Source organism: Protopterus annectens, chromosome 2.part1 (genome assembly GCF_019279795.1).
Source record: "Protopterus annectens isolate FY-2018-M chromosome 2.part1, PAN1.0, whole genome shotgun sequence".
Classification (NCBI taxonomy): domain Eukaryota; kingdom Metazoa; phylum Chordata; order Ceratodontiformes; family Protopteridae; genus Protopterus; species Protopterus annectens.
The window spans coordinates 1,380,026,082-1,380,048,282 of NC_056729.1; the positions used below are offsets into that span (position 1 = coordinate 1,380,026,082).

The 22,201-nt window shown below is 42.7% G+C and overlaps 1 protein-coding gene across 2 annotated transcripts in view; it reads right to left on the minus strand.

Annotated features, from left to right (window-relative positions):
- The window catches only part of DRC1 (dynein regulatory complex subunit 1), a 2,270,880-nt gene that overhangs the window by 541,157 nt on the left and 1,707,522 nt on the right, over nucleotides 1–22,201 (minus strand). For both annotated transcript variants that reach the window (XM_044062852.1, XM_044062853.1), the window contains one exon: nucleotides 1,842–2,032. In XM_044062852.1, coding sequence (XP_043918787.1) covers nucleotides 1,842–2,032 — 191 coding nt within the window. The remainder of the gene's footprint in view (nucleotides 1–1,841; nucleotides 2,033–22,201) is intronic.

The following is a 22,201-nucleotide window of genomic DNA, read 5'->3' on the forward strand; positions in this document are numbered from 1 at the left end:
GGGTCTTTTTTTCAGACTCTTTAGCTTCAGAAACAGGCAGCTCTGTCAAGTTCTCTAGTGCTTCATCCACCACGGAGGACTGGGACCATGAGAAGTGAGAAAAATAATTTGGAATCTTGAGGTTTAAAATCATACATAACATGTTTTTCTAACCAACAGCTTTTGCTACCCATCCAGCGGAAATATGATTGGGTGCTTAGATATATGGCTTAGGGACATACTGAAAAAAAATAACATGAGTTCACCCTAGGATGTTTTCAGAGTACAACATGCTAATCCCACTGGAAGTTTGTGAAGGACATTTTCTTTCTAGGAATTGGTGACAGTGTCTGGGGGGGGGGGGCTTAGAGAGTGCAAAAATGACATTTTCAACACACACTCACAGAGGAATGACCTCAGATTCATTATTCTTCCACAGGTATTAGTTGAGCCTCTGTTTAGGGAAAATAAGACTGACTTAATGGCAAGTCCACAAATTACTTTCATAATCAAAAGGGCCTTCCTTTTGAAGGGATGCAAGTAACAACAGATCACTATCCACTTCTGTCTCACAGACAAACTCCTTGGCCACATCAGACTCATCTGCCTAAGCAGGCTTACATGCATACAATGTATGAGTCATGAGCTGAGAAGCAAGCATGCAATTGGCTTGAATATCAGATCTTTGGTACATCAGTGCCAGAATGGAAGATGTCTGGCTTTGCCTGCTGTCTGGACTTTTGATCACTTAATTTGTCTTCTCCGACTTCTGTTTTGAGATCATGCAAGGAACTATTTTGCTGATCCCTGCTCTTTCTCCTCTCCATCACAGTTGCCCTGCTGGGATCAAGGATGGCCTGCAGTTTCTTTCTCTAGCTGTGGTGTCTAATGGGGATGAATCTCTGGCATTTCTGATATGGGGAGACATTGTATCCTTTCTCGACAGTAAAGCCCCTTCCCATGTGAGTCCCATCTTGTGATCTGTCAATTCTAGCACACTTAGAAGATTTTTTTCATCTCTGGTATGGAGTGTGGTAATTTTCTTTATGAAAATTAGAAACAACATCTGAACGTGGGAAAAATAAAATGGAAAGTACCGGGCTTGATATGCTATTCTAACTCAGTGAGGGATACTACAGTGCATACAGACAGAGGATTCCTGCATAGCAACTACTGGAGCTAGAGATTTTAAATTAAGTGTGCTAAAAAACGTATGATAGGTTGGAGATATCAACTGTTACCCGCTATAGTGGGACCCTCAAAGAAAGACTTGCAGGATTCAGGAATCAAGTGAGGGCAAATTAAGCATTTTCACTTTTGGGTATCACAGATGTAGGCTGGCTTCCCAAAATATGGATCATTTCCACAAATAAACTGGCTTACAAGTTCATGGTCAGTTACTAGGTTTGCAGTCCAAAGGGCCATTGAGGAACCTAATCCAACTTCTCAGTTGCTCCAAGGTTAACCGAGTTGCTCAAGGTCACATAATAGGCCAAAGATGACTGAGGGAATCAAACCTCTGACTACAAGAGCTACAGTTCGCAGCCTTAACCCTCTGTGCCAACTGCCAGTAACAATTCATATCTAGGAACCATAACAATTTGAAATCAGTATTCATAGGTCTGGTGACATAATAAAAGGATGTTGGTCTCAAAAACATTGGCACACTGTCAGTGCTTTATGCTTGTTACAAAGACAAAATGTGTCAGGGAGAAGGTCCAAACAGGTGAAACAATAGACAGAATTTACTTCTCATCTATATTATTTTCTTTTTCAGCATGGTCTCATTAATGTGCTACATGTCTAGACTTCAAAGATATGAATAGGCAAAAGACATAGCATGTGGTTAATCTTTTACACACCTCTGCTTTTGGTGTTCGGTAACAAATGCACGGACAGCCTTCAGGACATCATCAGGATGAATGAGGTTTGATGCATACGGCCGAAATAACAATGGTTTTCTTTTACCTTCCATATGAGCATCACTGCTGAGTTCTTCTTGGCCTGGGTAAACCTCTTCTTGGAGCAGAGCTTCTTTTTCTTCATCTCTATCCTTTATAAGATAGCAGAAAAGGAAAAGCAAACAAATAAAGGTGATTGCCTACTAATATGAAAAAGTTCAGCATTTGTTAAAAAATGTACCTTATACTTTGAGCAAATACTGCAGACATCACGTACACTTTAAGTGAATTTACAAGAAATCAAAAGCTTGCCTGTATTTCCTATAAGACGTCTGCACAAGACAGTATAAATACCTTGTCTAGAAATTAAATGTTATTAACTGCATTTACGCAAGATTGACAAATCTAATGATAAGAATAGTGAGCGCTTTGCAGAAAGCACATTTGTGTAAATTAACTTATGATAACAGTAGATGTTAAAATACATCATTTTTGCAGTGGCCTGAGCTATATGGGTCCTTCCCCAATGCCACTGGACAGCTTTTCAAAGGTAAAGATGGCTTTATATAGAATGCATGTGATCTAACTGTTTGAAGCAAGACAGCAGCTCCATATAAAAAGACAGATTGGGAAAAGCTCAGAACTTTCTTACTCAAAAAAGGAGGCAAGAGCCCTGAAATGAAAAATGCTAGGAAACACAACAAAAAAGACTATATATTCACAAGTGTATATACATCCACACCCTGGTAAAACAAATTAGCAAAAAACACAGGGGTTTGAAGGAATGCAACACGATCTATTGGAACATCTATTGCTCTGGTAAGTTAACTTACACAACTGTACTATGTTCAGCACTGGATCACTGTTGCAGTAGCCTAAGCTATTTGGGTAAATTACCATAGCTTAAAATGAAGGACGAAAAACTAAAAATCTAAGGGACCCTGGAGAATGGTCTTAATAAAGTCTGTTCTGGACCTGGAAAGGAATCCAGTTTGTAGTGTTTTGTAAAGGTATGTACAGAGGACCAAGTTGTGCCTCTAGAATATTTCTAGAGTCCACCCTTTTTAAAATGTCACCAAAGAAGCAACAACCCTAGGGTCCATCCCCTTTATAGAAAGTCACCAAAGACGACCCTAGTGGAATGGGTCCTAATCCTTCATGGAAGTAGTTTATGATGGTTAGAATAACAAAAACAAATAGAATGAGACAACCACCTAGAAACAATCTGCTTTAACACTGGCAAGGTTGTCCCTTTCTCAACCTTGTCAGTGGGAATGGGATTGGCATTAGCGATTTCTCTAGTAGAAGCAGTTTTGGAAAGGGAAATCACTAAAGAATCTGACTTAGGATTAGAAAACAAATATTTGTGAGCCTGAACCCTAGGGACAGGAGGTTGACTGTCCGTATACTGCAATATATGAAAAAAAAATTCTCTAAAGCCAAATAAACATGAGGAACAGTTGCTGATTTCTAAATATCCAGCTGTAACAAATCATAATATTTTTGCTGAGTAATGGGGATTTCATTTTGAACCCACTGGAAACAAAAAAAAACTCTTACTTTAGATAAACACCAGACTCCAAAAGACTTGCGCTCACTGTATGGATTACTCCAGTGTAAGCAGAACCGATCCTGGTCAAATGTGGCCCTAGGCCTGGGAATGGATCATTCCCCCACCCCCCAGCCATTAACTGTCCCTCCAACACACACACACATCAGTTACCATAAACACTGCACAAGACTGTCAGCATGCCTAGTGCTTTTTTTTTACTCTTGAAATGAAGTCAGAGATATGGATTTAATTTAAAACTTTTAAACCTTTGCTGACCAGGTTAGTCCCACTAGGCTAGTACTGTCTTTTTAGGGGAGACCTTGGTGGTATGTATGCTACTAGGGAAAATTTGGCCAGGGCACTGGGGAACTTCCCCCTACTCTTTTCAACAGCACAGGTGGATGGAATTGGTCTCATGGCACCTACCAATACCTCAGACAGATGAGGCCTCAGTTTAACATCTCATACAAAGGATGACAAACTCAGGAGTGCAACATCCACCCCCACCCCCCTAAAGTGCAATGGAGTATCAGCAATCCATCTACATGGTGTGGGAGTAGAACACACAGCCTTCTGTACCAAAGGCAAGTATCCTATCTGCTGTGCTACTAACACTGCTTTGAAATTCTACAGCACAAACATTGATGGACATTTGCTAAACAAAACAGTTGCACATTGAAATCCGACTTCGTATGAACAACAGTAAACATCACTTCTCTTGATGCTCACATTCCATGCACCCCTGTAGTTTTGAAGAGAATTTCCATTAAGAAGCGAAACAAAATGTATGAACCAATAAAAAATAAAAAAACTACCCACTTCAGCCAACTCTGATGACTAAGTGAGCAGTCTGGTAGTTTCTGTAGAGGATTAAGGCTCTTGTCTCCTGTAGCCAAGGTACAGGGCTCGAGCGTGAGTAAGCTAAGTAACTAACCTGCCATCTCTAACTAGGGCATTTTAACCCCCCCCCCCCATCTCCTGGTCTATGAATGCCTGCTGAAGGAGTGCTCTTCTTCTTCAGATCTATGGCAGGATGGCATCAAAGAAGCAGCACCAGCAGCAGTTCTCTGATTCATGAAAGTTTCACCAAAGTGTGTTTGAAAAATGTTCATGGAGAAGTGAAAGTTCCAAAGCTTGTTTGAGAAATCAAATGGCAGCCCTAAGTGGAAATTCCAATAAGCGTTAAGCCCCGTGTGCTGCTGTGTAGACTCACGCAAAGGCCACAGACACAGAATGTGTCCTTAAAAAAGAAAGGTAATTTTTTAAAATTATTTAATTAAAAATTAAATGTTGTGAGAGCCTCCCCAGTGGGTTCCCTCCAAGTCAATGGGCAGCAGGCAACTGTCTAGATCACTTAGTGCTGGATTTGGCTCTGAGTGTAAGGCCTATTTATAAAGCAGGCTTACAGTAAAGCAAGTCTCTTACACCAAGAGTAAGTCTTTTAAAATCAGTCCCAAAGTTACAGCAAAAGAAATATCTTTTGGTGAGGAATCAGAATCAGCACTTTCCTCAGAATCTTCAAGTTGAGAAGAAAATCCTGAAGCATAATAATGTTCACCTTCTGATTCTTGGTCTTCTGATTGAATTTCATTCAAAGAGTGAGGATGCCTTTTTTCTTTTCTTCACAGCAGTGGAAAGGAGCAGAAAACCAGAAATTAGCTTCCTAGCAAATACCAGTTAATATTTCCTGTCCATGGAACTAGAAACAGGCAAAGCCATACTTCTTGCTTTTTCTTTCCTTTTCTTGTGAGATTCGTTGGAAAACCAGTGACCAAAATCAGACATACTCTCTCGAGGACCCAGGCTCCTTTTTCCAGCTGTTAGGTAAAACACCTGCCCCTTCCCCCAAGACTTGAGCAAGAGTGATTTTCCCTTGCACATAAAAGGTTCCTCTATAGATATAGAAGAGGTGTTTATTCCAGAGTTATTAGTGGCTGTAAAAGCTACACCAGAGGGAAAGGGGAAAAAAGATGACTGGTCTTAGTAGCTAAGATTGGACACAGCAGAGTCACCCATCATCATCTGAGGTACAACTAGAGCTAGCCTGACACCACAAACACCCAGACAACTTTCTTCTTCTTCTTGCAGTCAGGTTCAGCTGAGGATGAAGCACTAAACATGGGAAGACAAGCCTGAAGGAGTCTGTAAAGTTTCAAAACAGAAAAAGAGGGTTTTCAGGTAAGAAAAAGCACTGAAAGTCTGCACAAGCATGATGTCCTTCTCCTAAAACATAAAAATTACACAACCTGCAAGAAAAAGTCAAACAAATAGAACTTTATACACACCTGTTCACATAAGCTTTCAGACAAATGCTCCCCTGACGAGAAGTGACAGTATGAAAATAAAATTATTTTCCCAGCAAAATACTACATACTTCTGCAGGAAAAAGCCTGTTTTCCTCAGGAAAAAATAAACTTAGTAGAAGACTTTCTCCAACAGGGGACTTATTTCCCCACATATTCAACAGTTCCACAAGGACTGACTGCTGTTCAATGACAAGAAATCTCTGTGCTTTTCTTGCTCTAACTTGTAATATGGAGCACCTCTCGATCTCCAGACAATTAGTGTGCGTTGAAGACAGGTTTTACTATGGTGGTGGGCTAGGTAGAACCAATATAACTTAGGCTACTGCAACAGCAGTTTACAGTTGAACTTTATAATTAACCACTGTTTTCCAAGTTCTGCATGCAGCACCTTAAGAACTGTAAATCATTTAACTATGTAACATTGCTCACATAAATGCTTTAACTCTGCATAGGAAAGTATAGTAATTTAAATTTTACCAGTCAAGCCTGTACTAAACTGAACTACAGTGTATCTTTGCTGAAAGCAATTCTTTTCTATACTTGGTGCCTAATTTCTTTATTACTTAAGCAGCCTCTAATCTACTCCTCGACCACTGCCTTCATGTCCATATACCATGGTTTGACTTCCTCAGCCCTTGAATTATCTCTGCTCTCAAGTGTCTCATTTAGGACATCTGAACATAGCAAAGCCCAGTCTGGCAATTACCACTTGGTTCAGGCTTTTGTTATGCACAGTTGCATATTTCTATTTATTCTTCATAGGATCATAGGAAAGTACTAGGCTATTGACCCTGACAAGAGTTTGGCCCATGTATAGACACATCAGCACCCAATGCCCCTGTCCAGTAGGGACATGGGTGGAATCCCAGGGATGTATTTTCTACTTCCCATCCAGTTACCCAGGCTGTGCTTAAAAAGGGGTAAAGAGGCACTCTGCTTGACGTGGAGAGGGAGTCTATTCCACAGATGGGGGAGTCTCTGGAACACAAATCTGTCCAGCCAACAAGTCCTATTGATGTCACAGACGAGGTTGAGGCAGTGTGTGCAGGTTGCTCAAGTGGAGCTTGACTTACAGATATGCAGCAGTCCCATGAAGGCGGGGTCCAAGATTGCCTTGAATGCCAGACATAGGTCACCTCTGAGGAGTCTGTATGAAACAGAGTAGAGAGATAGGGCTTTTAGCCTATCTGTGTATGTTAGATTTTTGAGGATCTGGATTCGCCTGGTGAGAAGCCTCTGTTGTCTTTTCAGCTGCTACATGTGCTTTGCGAGGTACATGCCGAATGAGGCATTGTAGTCAATAATGGGCCTTATAAGGGAAGAATACAGGGATGTTATGACCTCCTTGTCCCTGGATGAGATACCCTTACTTATGAGGTGGGCCATGTCGAAAGCTTTCCGTACAATGGAAGCAACATGGTGGTCAAAAGTCAGATTGCTAGCAATCAGGGTGCTCAAATCTCTCACGACTGACTGCATGCTTAGGACTTGCTATTAATGTGATAATTTGTGGGGACGTCACTCTCCCCAAAGGGGATGATGATGCATTTTTTTGTATTCAGCTTCAGGCCATGTTTCTGGCACTAGTCATTTGTTTGGGTGAGACCCTCTTGGAGGATGTCCATGTCACTAGGGGAATTTATGATATTGCCCAGCTTACCGTCATCTGCAAACTTGGTCAGCCATAGCCCACTAGTTTTGGCCTGTACCTCAAAAAAGTATATCCCAAACAACAGAGGCCCCAAGACTGAACCTTGGGGTATGCCACTCGATACGGGTCTATTGCTTGAGGTGGCTTCCCCTATTTTGAATAGGTGGGTTCTATCAGTGAGCCAGTTAGCTACCCATCTGTTAGCATACAGATTAATGCCTAGTTGAGAGAGTTTATCTATTATGCTCGAGTGGGGAATAGTGTCAAAGGCTTTGGCCAGGTCAAGGTAGGCGGTGACTGTCCCCTCTTCCAATGCTTTGGTGACTGTCTCAAAAAAGTCGACCAAATTTAACAGACATGACCTCCCCTTGATGACGCCAAACTGTGTGGGAATGAGTGTTTGGATGTTGCCAATGTCCTTGTTAATGAGGTCCATGATAATCCACTCCATGGCCTTGCAGATCAGGCTAGTTAGGCTGATGGGTCTATAATTTCCCGGATCGGTGGATGCTCCACCTTTCTGTAAAGGGATGACAGTGGCTGTCCATCACTCAGCTGGGAGAAAGCCGGTATTCAGGCTTTGGTTGAATAGGGCACCTAATGGTGCTGCAAGTTCCTGCCTGAGTTCATGTAGGATGCAGCCTGGGATGGTCAGGTCCCATGGAGGCTGTATTTTTTGCCTTTGATAGAGCAGTGATGACCTGATCCTAGATATAAGGAGAAGGGGGCAGGTACTGGGAATGTCCTGATTTACTGATGGGGGACAGAGGTGTGAAATTTTCACTGAATCTGTCATTTAGCAAGTTTGCTTATATCTACGGCATTTGTATATGTGGTGTCCTTGGCCACCAGTTCTGAAAAGATCTGGGTGCTAGCTTTGTGATTACGGACATATGGGAAGAAGGCCTTATGATCGTCTCTTGCAGATGTGGCCAATTGGGACTTGAAGTTTGCTTTGGAGGATTTCACTAGTGCTCTTATTTGCTTGTTTAGGCTAAGGAGACATTACTTCCAATTGGGGGCTTGGTCCTGAACAGCAATGGTTTCTTTTGTTATAGAGTTTATTTACTGCAGATGTCCACCAGACAGGTTTACTCTTCCTTGCAGAAGATGATTTAGTCCTGCCAGGTATTCCTGATTCCATGCATCTATATAAATGTTCGTAAAGTAATTTGGTATAGTACTGAATACTGGTGCCAGCTTCTAGAGAGGGGGAGGGGGCTGTGAAGCTGTTTATACCATCCCTCAGAAGCTTGTAATCAGCTTTGGAGAAGTTTTTTTGTTTGACACTATCTAGAAGGGGGTCAAGGGAGATGGTGACTTTGAATCTGACCGCTTTATGGTCGGATCTTACAAGGGAGGATGACACTGCAGGGATGCTGCAGTGGTTACTCATGTTGGTTAATCTCAAGTCCAAGATATTATCACCTTTTGTGGGGGTATCGACTAGCTGTTCCAAAGCATTTGCATTGACAAAAATCGGGGAATCTCCTCTTTCTCTTACGTCCCTTACTCTGAATCCTGCTATCCTTCCTTAATTCTCCTGTCTCCCATATCTACTCCATTTATCACCTTTTAACAAATAATTATTTCTCACTCTCTTCACCCTTCCTCTCCTCATCCTTATCCAATATTTGAATGCTCTGCTCTGACATTTGCTTTGAGGGATGATCACTCACTTACATCAACATCTTTAAATACTATACAATACTGCATTTATCTTGTTTTACTGATAGCATGTACGCATTATTACATACTTGCAAACATACATACAAATGTTTCAAGCACGGTCAATAATGCCCTTCTAGCCTGTCAATACACCAGAACAGTAGCTCCCATAATAAGTGTTCAGGCTGTTCTTAAAAATATCTAAACTAGTTTGTTTGCTTGTTTCTTTTGGCTTTTCCCGGTTAGGGGTCACCACAGCAGAACTCCGGTCCACTAATGATTGGCAGTAGATTTTTACGTACTGGCTTGCCGGGCCTAACGCACAACCTTCAACAAAGGAACGCCCATTCACGCATGTCGCCACACAGAAGACGCTCTAACTGAGAATCGAACGGGCAACGTCTAACTGTGAGGCGACAACGCTACCGCAGCACCACCATCGCCTAAACTAGTGCTTACTTTAATGTAATTTGGTCATCTATTCCATGCATCTACTACTCTAAGAAAACTAATGAGTACATTTTCCATTTCTATAGATTCTTCTACAGAGGTTTTCTGATGTTTGTCTACTACTTTTTGATAACTCCAAACATTCCCAGAGGTAGCTGTCTCTAAATGCCCTATATACCTGAATAAGGTCTCCTCTTAAATATCTATATGAGACAAAATACAAGTTCAGATATTTTAGTCTTTCATAATAACTTAAATTTTCACATCCATGGATGCCCCGGTTTCCACTACATTATTTCCTGTTTACTCATGCTTGTTTTCTTATAAGGTTTCTATACTGTTATTCCATGATCAACATTGGGTCTAATATAACTAACAAACACTGACGTCATCATTTTTGATTTCTTAGACTTTATATATCTTTTTATACAACCTATGGTTGTATAATAAGAAGTTATGTCTTACCATAACGATCCATGTGAATTGTTCATCTCGCCTTTGTTCTTACACACGGGTTCGGAGCCGATCCTCGGCTCCGAGTCGGCCGCATCACCAGCTCCGCATCTTCAAGAAAGCTTGAGGCACAGTAAAATCCCATGATCCTCAGGTGCTAACCCTCAGATCTAGTTTGCTATACCAGAAGAATCCCTTTTAGAACTGTTTCTAGAACACTTATAAACAGATACTACACAGTGTCTGGAACCCTACTGTCAAGTAGAGGAGAAAAGATGCCATTACTAATGCACAATAACATGCCAACCATATCTAGAAAAGGCTGAAAAGGAATCTAGTTGAAAACTGTTCTCCCAGACCACAGGACGGGGGATGGAGGGGGGGAATGTAAGAACAAAGGCGAGATGAACAATTTACATGGATCGTTATGGTACGACATAACTTCTTAATGTGAAATTGTTCAATCTCGCCGTTTGTTCTTACACACGGGTAGCGTCCCTAGCTCCTTTTTCCCGGGTGGCTCAAGGGAGAACATTCCTGAGTACAGTGGAACCAAACGTCGCCCTGTCCCTGGAGCTTTTGTCTAGCTTATAGTGGGCGATAAAAGTATGTGGTTTTGCCCAAGTTGCCACTGCACAAATGGTATCTAAAGGCAAACGAGCGGTATGGGCTGAAGAGGTAGCAATCGCCCTTGTAGAATGAGCTCTGGGTTTGAAAGGGAGTTGCTGTTTTGATTCAGCATATACCAAATTTATGCAATCTGAGAGCCATTTGGATAAAGTAAACTTCGTTACTGCCTGTCCTTTTCTTTGGTCAGCATATGAGACAAATAGTTGATCTGACTTTCTGTACTCTTTTGTCCTACGTAATTAAAATCTTAGTTGTCTGTGAACGTCCAACTTGTGCAATGTGTATTCTAGCTTATTGGAATGATTTTTAAAGAAGGTAGGTAGTTCGATAGATTGATTGATGTTCTGAATCGAACAAACCTTCGGAAGGAAGGACGGATTGGTGCGCAAGGTTACTCTATCTGGATGAAAAATCATGTACGGGGGTCGGATAGATAGAGCCTGTATCTCTGAAACTCTCCTGGAGGAAGTGATGGCAACCAGAAAAAGTGTTTTCCACGAAAGAAACTTTAACGGAGTTGTGGCTGCTGGTTCAAATGGGGGCAACATGAGTTGTGACAGCATGAGATTAAGATTCCAAGGGGCTATTGGATTACGAAAGGGGGGACGGAGGTGAAAGGTACCTTTCATGAAGGCTTTACAAAGCCTGTGGGACATAAAAGAACCATCCTCATGGCCAATATGAAAATTGGATATAGCGGCCAGTTGAACACTTATAGTGGATGTTGATGCTCCTTCTTGAAAAAGTGTGGTAAGGAAATCTAGTATCTTGTGTACTGGAGCCCCGAATGGATCTATACCTTGTTTGGAGGCCCAGTGCGCAAAACGGTTCCATTTGCTGTTGTACAATTTCCTTGTAGATGGTTTGTGAGAAGATACAATAATTTGTTGTATTGCAGGAGATATCCGACCTGGCTAAGATGGGAAGCGAAGCAGCCAAGCTGTCAGTTTGAGGGACTTCAGGAAGGTGTGAGGAACTCCCGACGAATGTGTCAACAGGTCTGGCTCCGGGTCCAGTATCCATGGTTCCTCCACTTGATGAGATTGAAGGAAGGGAAACCAGATTTGTCGAGGCTAGAATGGGGCTATCAGTATTATGGTCCTGTCCAGACGTTTGGCTTTCTGAAAAAACCTGGGAATTAGTGGAACAGGAGGAAAAGTGTAAAGGAGACCCGGGGGCCAATCGTATACCAGTGCATCCCTGGGGACACCCCCTGGAGGGGGTAACAGGGCAAAGTAGCTTCTGCATTTGGCATTCAATGGGGATGCAAACAGGTCGCAGCAAGGCTGGCCCCATCTGCGGAAGATCTCTTCCGCCACTTGAGGTTTGAGGAACCACTCGTGAGGGAACAGGATGGCTCTGCTCAACCTGTCCGCGATTACGTTGGAAGTCCCCGGGATGTGCATTGCTATCAGAAAGCGTCCAGTGGACTTTGCCCATTGCCAAATTCTGAGGGCCTCTCTGCATAACGGGTAAGATCTGGTTCCCCCTTGCTTGTTTATGTACCAGACCACTGACATGTTGTCTGTCTGAACTGTCACTGTTCCCCGAGGTAAGGACTTGTGAAAGTGTTGCAACGCTAGAAACACTGCCCTCAGCTCTAGAACATTGATGTGCAGGTTGTACTCCAAGTTGGACCATTGACCTTGGACTGTTTGTCCCTGAAAGAATCCCCCCCATGCTATCAGGGAAGCGTCCGTGGTTAGAGTTGCTACCGGACTGGGTAAGACAAACGGTCGTCCTAGTGTTAGCTCTTGACTGTGTATCCACCACAAGAGATCCTTCTTGCAAGAATTTGTGATCAAGATTTCGTGAGACAGTGGAAGTTGTAGATACGACCACTGGGTGAATAGCATCCATTGAAGAATCCTCATATGCATCCTGCCTAAAGGAACTACAAGAAGGGAGGCTGCCATCAAGCCTAGCACTCTTAATATTTGTCATGCCGGGACTCTCTTGTTGTGAAGAAGGAGCGAAATTTGATGCCTGAGGTCTGATACTCTTGGTGGGGGGAGAGTAACTTGAGCCAGGGAAGTGTCTAGCTGTGCTCCTATAAATAAGATACGCTGTGACGGCGATAAGACAGATTTTCCAAAATTCACCGTTATGCCTAGTGAAGAGCAAAGACTGATGGTGTAGTCCCTGGCTTGTAGAAGACGATACTCGGTGGTGGCGGAGAGGAGCCAGTCGTCTAGATAAGGAAACACCCGGAATCCATTTCGTCTCAAGTGAGACGCTACTACTGCCATGCATTTGGTGAACACCCTGGGGGCTGAGGTGAGACCAAAGGGCAGAGCGCGAAACTGGAAATGACTGGCTCCCAGCCGGAAGCACAAGTGATCTCTGGACGCCCTGGCCATCTTGATATGGTAGTATGCGTTTTTCAGATCTATAGAGCACATCCAGTCACCCTTCTGCAGAAAAGGGAGGATTGACTGAAGCGTGACCATCCGGAACTTTTCCTTTTTCACAAAGGTATTTAACTTGCTGAGGTCTAAAATTGGCCTCCAGTCCCCTGTTTTCTTTGGAACTAAAAAGAACCTTGAGTAAGTTCCAGATCCTATTTGGTCCGCTGGGACTGGTTGGATGACTCTGTTTTCGAGCAACCTTCCTATCTCTATGGTTGCTTGGTCTCGCAAACTGGGTGGAACGTCTGGGAGTTTTTTGGAGTTGGGTGGCATTTTTATGAAGGGGATGTTGTAGCCTCTGGTAACTATGCTTTTTACCCAGTAATCTGATGCAAGATTTAGCCAGGCCTCTGGGTATAAAGCCAAGCGACCCCCGACTGCCTCCAGAGTAGGACAGCCGGGCCTGCACTCAGGAGTGCTGGAAGGGCTTTCCAGAGAAGGTCTCTCTGTCACCCTGATTTTGCGGACCCCCTCTCTTCTGGCTGGGCGGCGTCTTCCGTTTCTTCCCCCTCCTCTGCCTCTGGAGGGGGCATCACTTTGGGTGTGCTGAAAAGATCACGGAGTCTTTCAGAACCACATTTTTCCTCCTCGTTGCCCTTTAGGGTAGGGTCTAGATGGAATGGAAAAACGGACCCCTACGGCAGACAGGGTCTTCCCTTCTTGTTCACACCTCGTGAGAGTCTCCTTTACTTTGGGCCCAAACAAGGAGGCACCATCGAAGGGGGCGTTGGCAAAGGAAGACTTAAAGGCTTCCGCAAAGGAGCATAAGCGCAACCAGGATTGTCTTCTCAGGGCGATCGCTGAAGCTGCCGCTCTACTTGACCATTCAGCTGCGTATGAAATCAGCCTCATGGACGAGTTGACTATGGAATTTAGGGTGTTAAGTTGCGCTGTCATGTTCTCGGCGACAGCAGCATCTGTATGTCCCTGGAGAGTATCTCCCAGTTCCTTAATGAGATCTCTCTGTAAACGCGTGAAATGCGTAAGGTAGTTGAGCGATCGGATGGAAAAAGTCGCCGAACTAAATATGCGCTTCCCATATCTGTCCATTGTCCTAGAATCCTTATTAGGAGGATGGACAGAGGAAGATGATTCAGACATCTCTTTCTTAGTGGCCGCTGCCACCACCGTAGTATCTACGGGAACTCCTTTTGTAAGATAGGATTTATCTTGGGGAGCCGTCATGTATTTGTTTGGTTTACGGGGGACTGGTTCCACTGTATCAGGTGTTTCCCAAGCCCTCCGAGCTATTAGATCCATGAGATCGTTAAAGGGTGGAGTCACCCAGGAGGTAGAAGGTTGAGTCCCAAATGCCTTCAGTAAGACCGATTCATCCACAGAGGGGGTAAGGGTTTGCCAGTCCCCTCTTTGCTTCAGGATTTCCAAAATGTCTGCAAACGAGACATCCTCAGAGGTGGACCGTGGGGACCCTTCTGTTTCATCTAAATCGGTATCAGATGTGAGAGATTCCTGAGGGGAATCTATGTGCCTCCTCTTGCACAGTCGTTTCCTCGGAACATCCTCAGCGGGAGCTTCTGGGGATGCATCTGAGGAACCAGAGTCGTCCTGTGGGGACTTCTGAGGCATTGGGTCTCGACGCTTGGTAGGTACCAAAGGCACAGAAGCAGAACGCGGACCTTTTGGGGAAGGAGATGAAGATACCGATGAAGTATGTGCCTGATCAGACAAGACCTTCCTCCTCATGATGTCAAAGGCACCGGTGCCCCGACCCGAAGATCCGACCCGATCCGAAGGAGGTCGTTTCTCCGGAATCGGAACCACGGGCTCCAACACCGAGGACGGATCCGAACTGATCTGAGCCGAGGCACTGAGGGGAAGAGTCGGAACCGATATCTCGGTTCGACTATCCCCCCCGGAACCCAGGAAAGATCTTCGGCTCTGAGACTCTCCGGCTGGTTCCGAAGGAGTCGAGGTCAACGGAGCCGATAGCACTACTGGAGGCTTCGACACCGAGGGCTCTACAATCATCGGTTCTTCGACTCCTAACACCGATGACTCGACAGGTCTCGGAGGAGGAAGTGTTGAGGGAACTGGAACAGCTTCGAGTTTCGAAACCAGCTGGAACGAAACCTCGATTAATTTGGACAAAGCCAAGTTCTCCATAAGCTTCTGTACCACTCGGTCCACATTGGAGTTGGAAAGTGGCCTCGAAGAATGGGTCGAAGTGATCGAAGCCGTCACCGAGCGAAGGATAGCAGACGGTGGTACCTCTGATACCGGCTCCAAGACCTGAGCCTCATGCAGAGATAAAGTCTCGACACCCAGCACCAAACTCATAGGAGCCGGTGTCCGAATCTGAAAAGAGGTGCTCGGAGCCGATGACTTGGGCTCCGACACTCTTGAAGACTTCAACCCCTTCGAAGACTTTGAAACCTGTTCAGCCTTGTCCAGGGCCTCCTGAAACTCGGGTTTAAGCAACCCTCTATCAACCAACTTCCTGCGTCTTTCCAGCATGACCCTCCCACTAAAGGAATGACAGATGGAACAGTCTTCCTGCAAGTGGAGAGGGCCAAGACAGTAGACGCAGGATGAGTGGTTGTCAGTAATGGACATCTTCTGTCCGCACTGACACCTTTTAAAACCACTTTTGTTTTTTTCTGACATTTTTAACAGAAAGGGAAAAATCCAAGAAAAAGTACACCACTCTTAAGAAAAAATCCCTATAATACAATTTAAATGCAATATATGTATCTAAACTGTAAAACACACACACACAGCACACTATGATATATATATATATATATATATATATATATATATATATATATATATATATATATATATATATATATGAAAAATAGAAAAAGTTAAAGGCAAAAAACTATTATCTTTTTTTTTTTTTTTTTAAGTACTGTAAATTCTTACAGAAAAACGGCCTAAGGCCTTTACTAAGAATTTTAAAGTAACAAACTAACTAAACTAGTCTTAAACAACAACTATATAATAAACCTATCAAACACTATAAAGAAAGAGTATAAAATGTAAAAATTAGAAGTATATAACAAGAAATATATAGTAAAAATTCTACTGGCCCGCGCCTCTCGATGTGATCTGCTGCTAGCGGCAAACTAGATCTGAGGGTTAGCACCTGAGGATCATGGGATATTACTGTGTCTCGAGCTTTCTCGAAGATGCGGAGCTGGTGATGCGGCCGACTCGGAGCCGAGGATCGGCTCCGAACCCGTGCGTAAGAACAAACGGCGAGATTGAACAATTTCACATCTATAATTAAACAACTGTTTAATAAGATTAGAAAAACTCAAAGCTGGGTCTACCCATATAACCAGGTCCTTAAATAAATCTACGGTTTCAATCACTGTGTGCTCTATTAAGCATTCACCTTTCAGTTTATGTCTCCCAAATCTCATATACTTAATTTTTTATGTATTTATCTGCATATTATGCACCTGTGGCCAAATGGTCAATTTGGTCAAGTTCTTTACAGATGCACCCTATCTGAAACACATGCAATCAGCTCACCCATTTTCAAGTAATCTGCAAGTCATTAGTCTACATGTTATATGCGCATTACTACTTGTATTAATCTATGTACTTACAGTATATTGTAATATGATGTCAGTTTTCACCTACGCACATAAATATTTTGTTCTTATATTTGTGGAGCTTTTCTCCACAGGCCTCCTCTGAAAACACATATAATTATCTAGTTGGACCTTCCCGGTAAACAAATGTCAATGAATAAATAACAATTAAATTCTGTCCAGGACAGAATATTAGGTAAGCTACATCCAACATAATTTCAAGAAGCCTTCAGGGGACTGAAGTGATTTTTTTTTCCTCTTACACTTCAGTCTCCCAGGACAAAGATGTACAATGATGTTGTAGGGCAAAAGTAGGCAACTTTTCAAGTACAGTGTCAAAATTCACAATGACTTCAGCTTTTGACTGATGTTTAAGTGCCAAACAACCAACATTGGTTAGGAGACAAAAACTGAGAGACATCAGCATAATACACATAACTTAATCTTTTTGAATACACTGTCTGGCTGCATTACTGTAAATATAAAGAATTTACATGCCATCTAATTTTCTTTGTTCATGTGTGTTATTCTTAGTTAAAAATCACAGTTGTAATAGGCTACCAAAAATGAAATGTATCTGGAGTTCAAAAGCACAACAAGGATTTTGGCCAGCACAGTCACTAACAGTAAGATCTCTGCCTCACAACTCTAGTAAAAGGGTCTAATCCTAGCCTTTGATCACAGTGTCTGAGGAATCTGCGTGTTCTTGCCATGTCTGCGTGGACTTTATTCTGGGTACTTTGACTTCTTAAACAGTACATCTCACTGTAGTTTAGGTTAAAGCCTGTGTACATAAAAACAACAGTATTCCATGCAGAGCTCTCAGATGTACCTACTTTGGAGGCGTGTACCTATTTTCAGGCCGGATTCACTGCACATGACTGTACCTATTTCTGGAGATATGTCCCAATTTTCTGACTTGATTTACCCCTTCACATAATTTTCTGAATCCCCCTATCACACAAGGATTTTAAAGCTGTTTAGTACAAAGAGAAGCACATCACATGATCAACATACTGATGGCACCAGTAATCTAAAGAGAGAACACGTCTTTCATCTCCCATTTTCAGAAGCAATGACTATATGATAGACTTTTGCGATATTATTCATAAAATTGACAGATTTTACAGTGTTTTTGACAGCATACTGATATTTTCATGCCATTTTTATCGCTCTCAGTTTTTTAAACTTTTGTTGCTGTGGAGTATTCCACATTCCTACAGGAAGTGAGGTGAGCTCTGTGCTATTCAAATGTTATGCTATATTAGGTGTCCAGATTCTTGGCTGGATCCACCTACTTTTCAAGATGCTTTGTACCTATTCTAAAATGTCTGCAAGTTGAAATTTATGATTCAAAGTGTAGAGGCAGCACCACAGCCGAAATGCAAACACAATCTGTGAATATTAAATATTTATCACAGTTTTAAACTACAAATAAGGAAAAAGAAGGCAAGTAAACTATTTTCAATGCATTCACATATTTTTCAGTACAAAATCTAAGCATAACATTTTACTTGTCATTTGTAAACTTTACATTTTGGCACCAAACATGATGTCATTACTTTTCTTCTATCACAAAAAATGTGCTCACTGACTGACTACTAAACTCTCCAAATACACATACAGTAGTTACCTGTGTTTTTGGTCAGGAAAGAAGTCCAAGTGAAATTACATGGTTAAAAAATTCATAAAATAAAACAAAATAAAATTCATTACATTATGATTTAAGTATTTTTTGCTTTTTTTTACCTAAAATACCTTCTCTTGCTTACTTTGAACAAGTGTGAACTAAAGAATACCACAAACCTCCTGAAGAATCAACAGTCAAGCAAAAAGAGAAACAAACTGGAGCAAAAAAACTGTTGAAATCACCATAAAACGAACAGGAATCCTTGCTGAAATATCCAATCTTTTATTAGACAGTCTAATAAAACATTGGATATTTCAGCAAGGATTCCTGTTTGTTTTATGGTGATTTCAACAGTTTTTTTGCTCCAGTTTACTTTGAACAAGCTTAAACTGTTTTTTTAGCTGTTTGTTGCATTATATATTATCTGCACTTAAAGTTACATTTGGTCGAAAGTGTGCTAGCCTGTGTAACTGATTTATTACTGTTTCGTTTCCTGCATTTCTGTGTGCTTTCTATCTCAAAAACAAAAAAAACAAAAAAAATATCCTTGTTTTCCCGCCTCTCCTTGACTAGTTTAGACCAGTATACAGGCTTTGCTGTATTCTGGGCTGTGGTGTAGTTCCTGTGTTGTCCATTGCCTTACTTGGATAGAAGGAAGTTTCTTTGCTCACCAGTGGGAGTGGGGAGCCTTGAGCAGCCTATCTGTCCCTGAAGGAGTGATCTCAGCACAAGAGCTTGTAGTAATTGGTTGTTTTGGACCATTTCTAGCTCTTTTGAAGTTCCCTGTTTAAAATCCGCCACTGATCGTTTTTTTCTGGCTATACTACTCAGAAACAGCTCCTCGTGGTCCTGCAAAGTGGTCCTAGCAGCAGAGAACTGAGAAAAGCGACTACTTTCCTGATTTAAGTATATTTTGCTTTTTTTTTTGCCTAAAATAGCTTCTCTTGCTTACTTTGAACAAGCTTAAACTGTTTTTTTAGCTGTTTGTTGCATTATATATTATCTGCACTTAAAGTTACATTTGGTCAAAAATTGGTCGAAAGTTTGTTTGTTTGTTAAATTTAACTGTTGAGGCTGCCCACTAAAGTGTGCTAGCCTGTGTAACTGATTTATTACTGTTTCCTGCATTTCTATGTGCTTTCTATCTCAAAAACAAAAAAAAAACAAAAAAAATATCCTTGTTTTCCCGCCTCTCCTCGACTAGTTTAGACCAGTATACAGGCTTTGCTGTATTCTGGGCTGGGCTGTGGTGTAGTTCCTGTGCTGTCCATTGCCTTACTTGGATAGAAGGAAGTTTCTTTGCTCACCAGTGGGAGTGGGGAGCCTTGAGCAGCCTATCTGTCCCTGAAGGAGTGACCTCAGCACAAGAGCTTGTAATAATTGGTTGTTTTGGACCATTTCTAGCTCTTTTGAAGTTCCCTGTTTAAAATCCGCATTTGCGTGATTGTGCGTATAGCGCAGCACCAGTTAAACAAGGTTAAACTTTTTCTGGCTCGCCAAGTCTGCTCTTCAAATTTTCCCTTAAGAAAGCTCTACTCTTATAATAATCAGTCTAATCGCTTTATTATAAGCCTAGCACTTGTTCTCAAAACCTCTCTTCTAAGTAAGCACTCTCAAACTAAAGTAAGCACTACATCCACCTACCACCCCTGTGAGTACCCACTTCCCTTAAAGGCACAGCACTCCCTTATAATATTATAGCATGTCGAGTGGTAAATTACTAGCATCCTCTCCGGTTCAGCTGGTTAATCTGGGAATCTTGAGACAATGCTACAATTGTCTCATGTACACAGACAACCCTCTCCTCCTCCCAACAAACACAAATACATGTGAGAGATGCAACTATATAGCCAGACTGGAGGCTGAACTCTCTCAACTCAGGACTGGCAAGACCAGACAGGAGGAGAAGGTAACCACACACACAGCAAACCCAGTCCCACATAGACCTACCACAACTGCAAACCAAACACATAATAACACAAAGACATACTCGGAGGCTCTAACAAAAAACTTACCAAAACAACAGAGGCTCCCAAAGCAGACACCCAAAAATCCACCACCTCAAAACATAACACATGCAACACATACTTCAATAAATCAGTGTGTCAAACAATAACAGCCCTTAAGGCCAAACACCATGCCTGATACACTAGTAATAGGTGACTCTATAGTCAGACACACTGACATTCCGCTTACCAGACTGAACAAGGAGAGGGTAACGGTGAGCTGCCTATCGGGAGCTAGGATCCGCCACATAACACACGCACTCAGGTCACTCCAAAGCAAGTACAAATATGACTCCGTCATTGTCCATGCCGGAGTGAATGACCTGAGACGTACCTCCCTGGACTACATGAAGAGAGACATAGAGGAGCTCTCTGATTATGTAGCCCAAGCTGGTATGACCCTGAGCAGCATCTTGCCCTCACCAAGAACAATGCCACAATACAAAGACAAGATGATCAGCTTTAATAATTGGCTCAATCACTGGTGTCATTCTAGGGGGATTCAATGTCTGTCTGCTTGGGATGACATGCTGGACAAGCCACACTGCTTCGCAAGGGACTGCTTGCACCTGTCACCACTGGGCTTCTGGATATTGGCTAAGGCTCTTGCCACCCCCATAGTGCCTTTTTTAGGCAAGGCTCAAAAGACAAACCCACCTCCTTAGAAAACAAAAATGGAAAAAAATTAAGGGTAATGCTGCTCAACGCCAGAAGTCTAAATCTCAAGATGCAGGCTCTCCAAGCACTCCTCAGTATGGAGAACATCGATGTCTGTGCAGTAACTGAAACCTGGTTCAAGGCTCCTGAGAGCACCCCAGCGCTACCAGGCTATACCTCGTATCATGCTTTTCGGCCCCAAAACTCGGGCCAAACTAAAAAGGGAGGGGGAGTGTCCATATTCATCAAGGACACCCACACCTCCAGGTTAGTGGCAACACAAGAAGCATCAGAGACCATCCAGGTGCAACTAACCGTAGGCAAAACTGCTATACAACTGGTAGCATGTTACAGACCACCCTCACAATCTCAGGAACCCCATTCAGCCTTCCTGAAGACATTGGAGGATATGAATGTCTCACCAAACACCATCATATTGGGAGACTTCAACTACCCTAACAGACTGGGTGCATTATTCTAGCCCTAACACCGTAGCCCAAAGGTTCCTGGAATTCATAAATTCAAATGCAATGGAACAGCTAGTCACCTCTCCCACAAGGGGAGATAATATACTAGACCTGATCATCACAAACATGGGGACAAAGTGCTCCACACCGGAAGTATACCCCTCACTGGTGAGATCTGACCACAAACTAATCACCCTGGATATACATATCCCACCTCCACCCCCAACACAAAAGACTACAGTGAAAAATTTCTCAAAATCCGACTTTACACTTCTTAAGACTGAGATGGTATCCTTTAAGCCCACTGGGCCAGTGGAAACCACATCCCACAATGCTGAATCCTTCACAAATGCTTTCTACGGACATCTCCAAGAATGCATGGATCATGCAATCCCAAATAAAACCAAGACCCTCTCCACCAAGGGCAGGCATCCTCTCTGGTGGACCCCAGCCATAAACAAATTGTATAACAAAAGAAGGAAGCTACTGCACGACAAAGCAAAATCCCATAAAGAGAAGGCATCTCTGATCAGCGCTAGTAGGAAGCTACGTTCTCTCATAAAAACATCCAAGGCCAACTTTGAGAGAAAAATCGCTATGAACACTAAAGATAACCACAAGGCCTTCTTCTGCTATGTTAGAAACCTGGGCAGAAACCCTCAGATATGCTCTGAGTTAGTTCACAATGACAAAAAATACACTGAACCCACAGATATTGCCAACATTCTGGCAGACAGGTTCAGTGCAAATTTCTCCCGTCCCTCACCCCCAAAAGAAGAAATATTTATCCCAGCTGAATGTAACCTCCCTGTCATCTCAGATGTTCAGGTGAGAACCGCCCTCAGCAAAGCTAAAAACACAGCATCAATGGGACCTGACG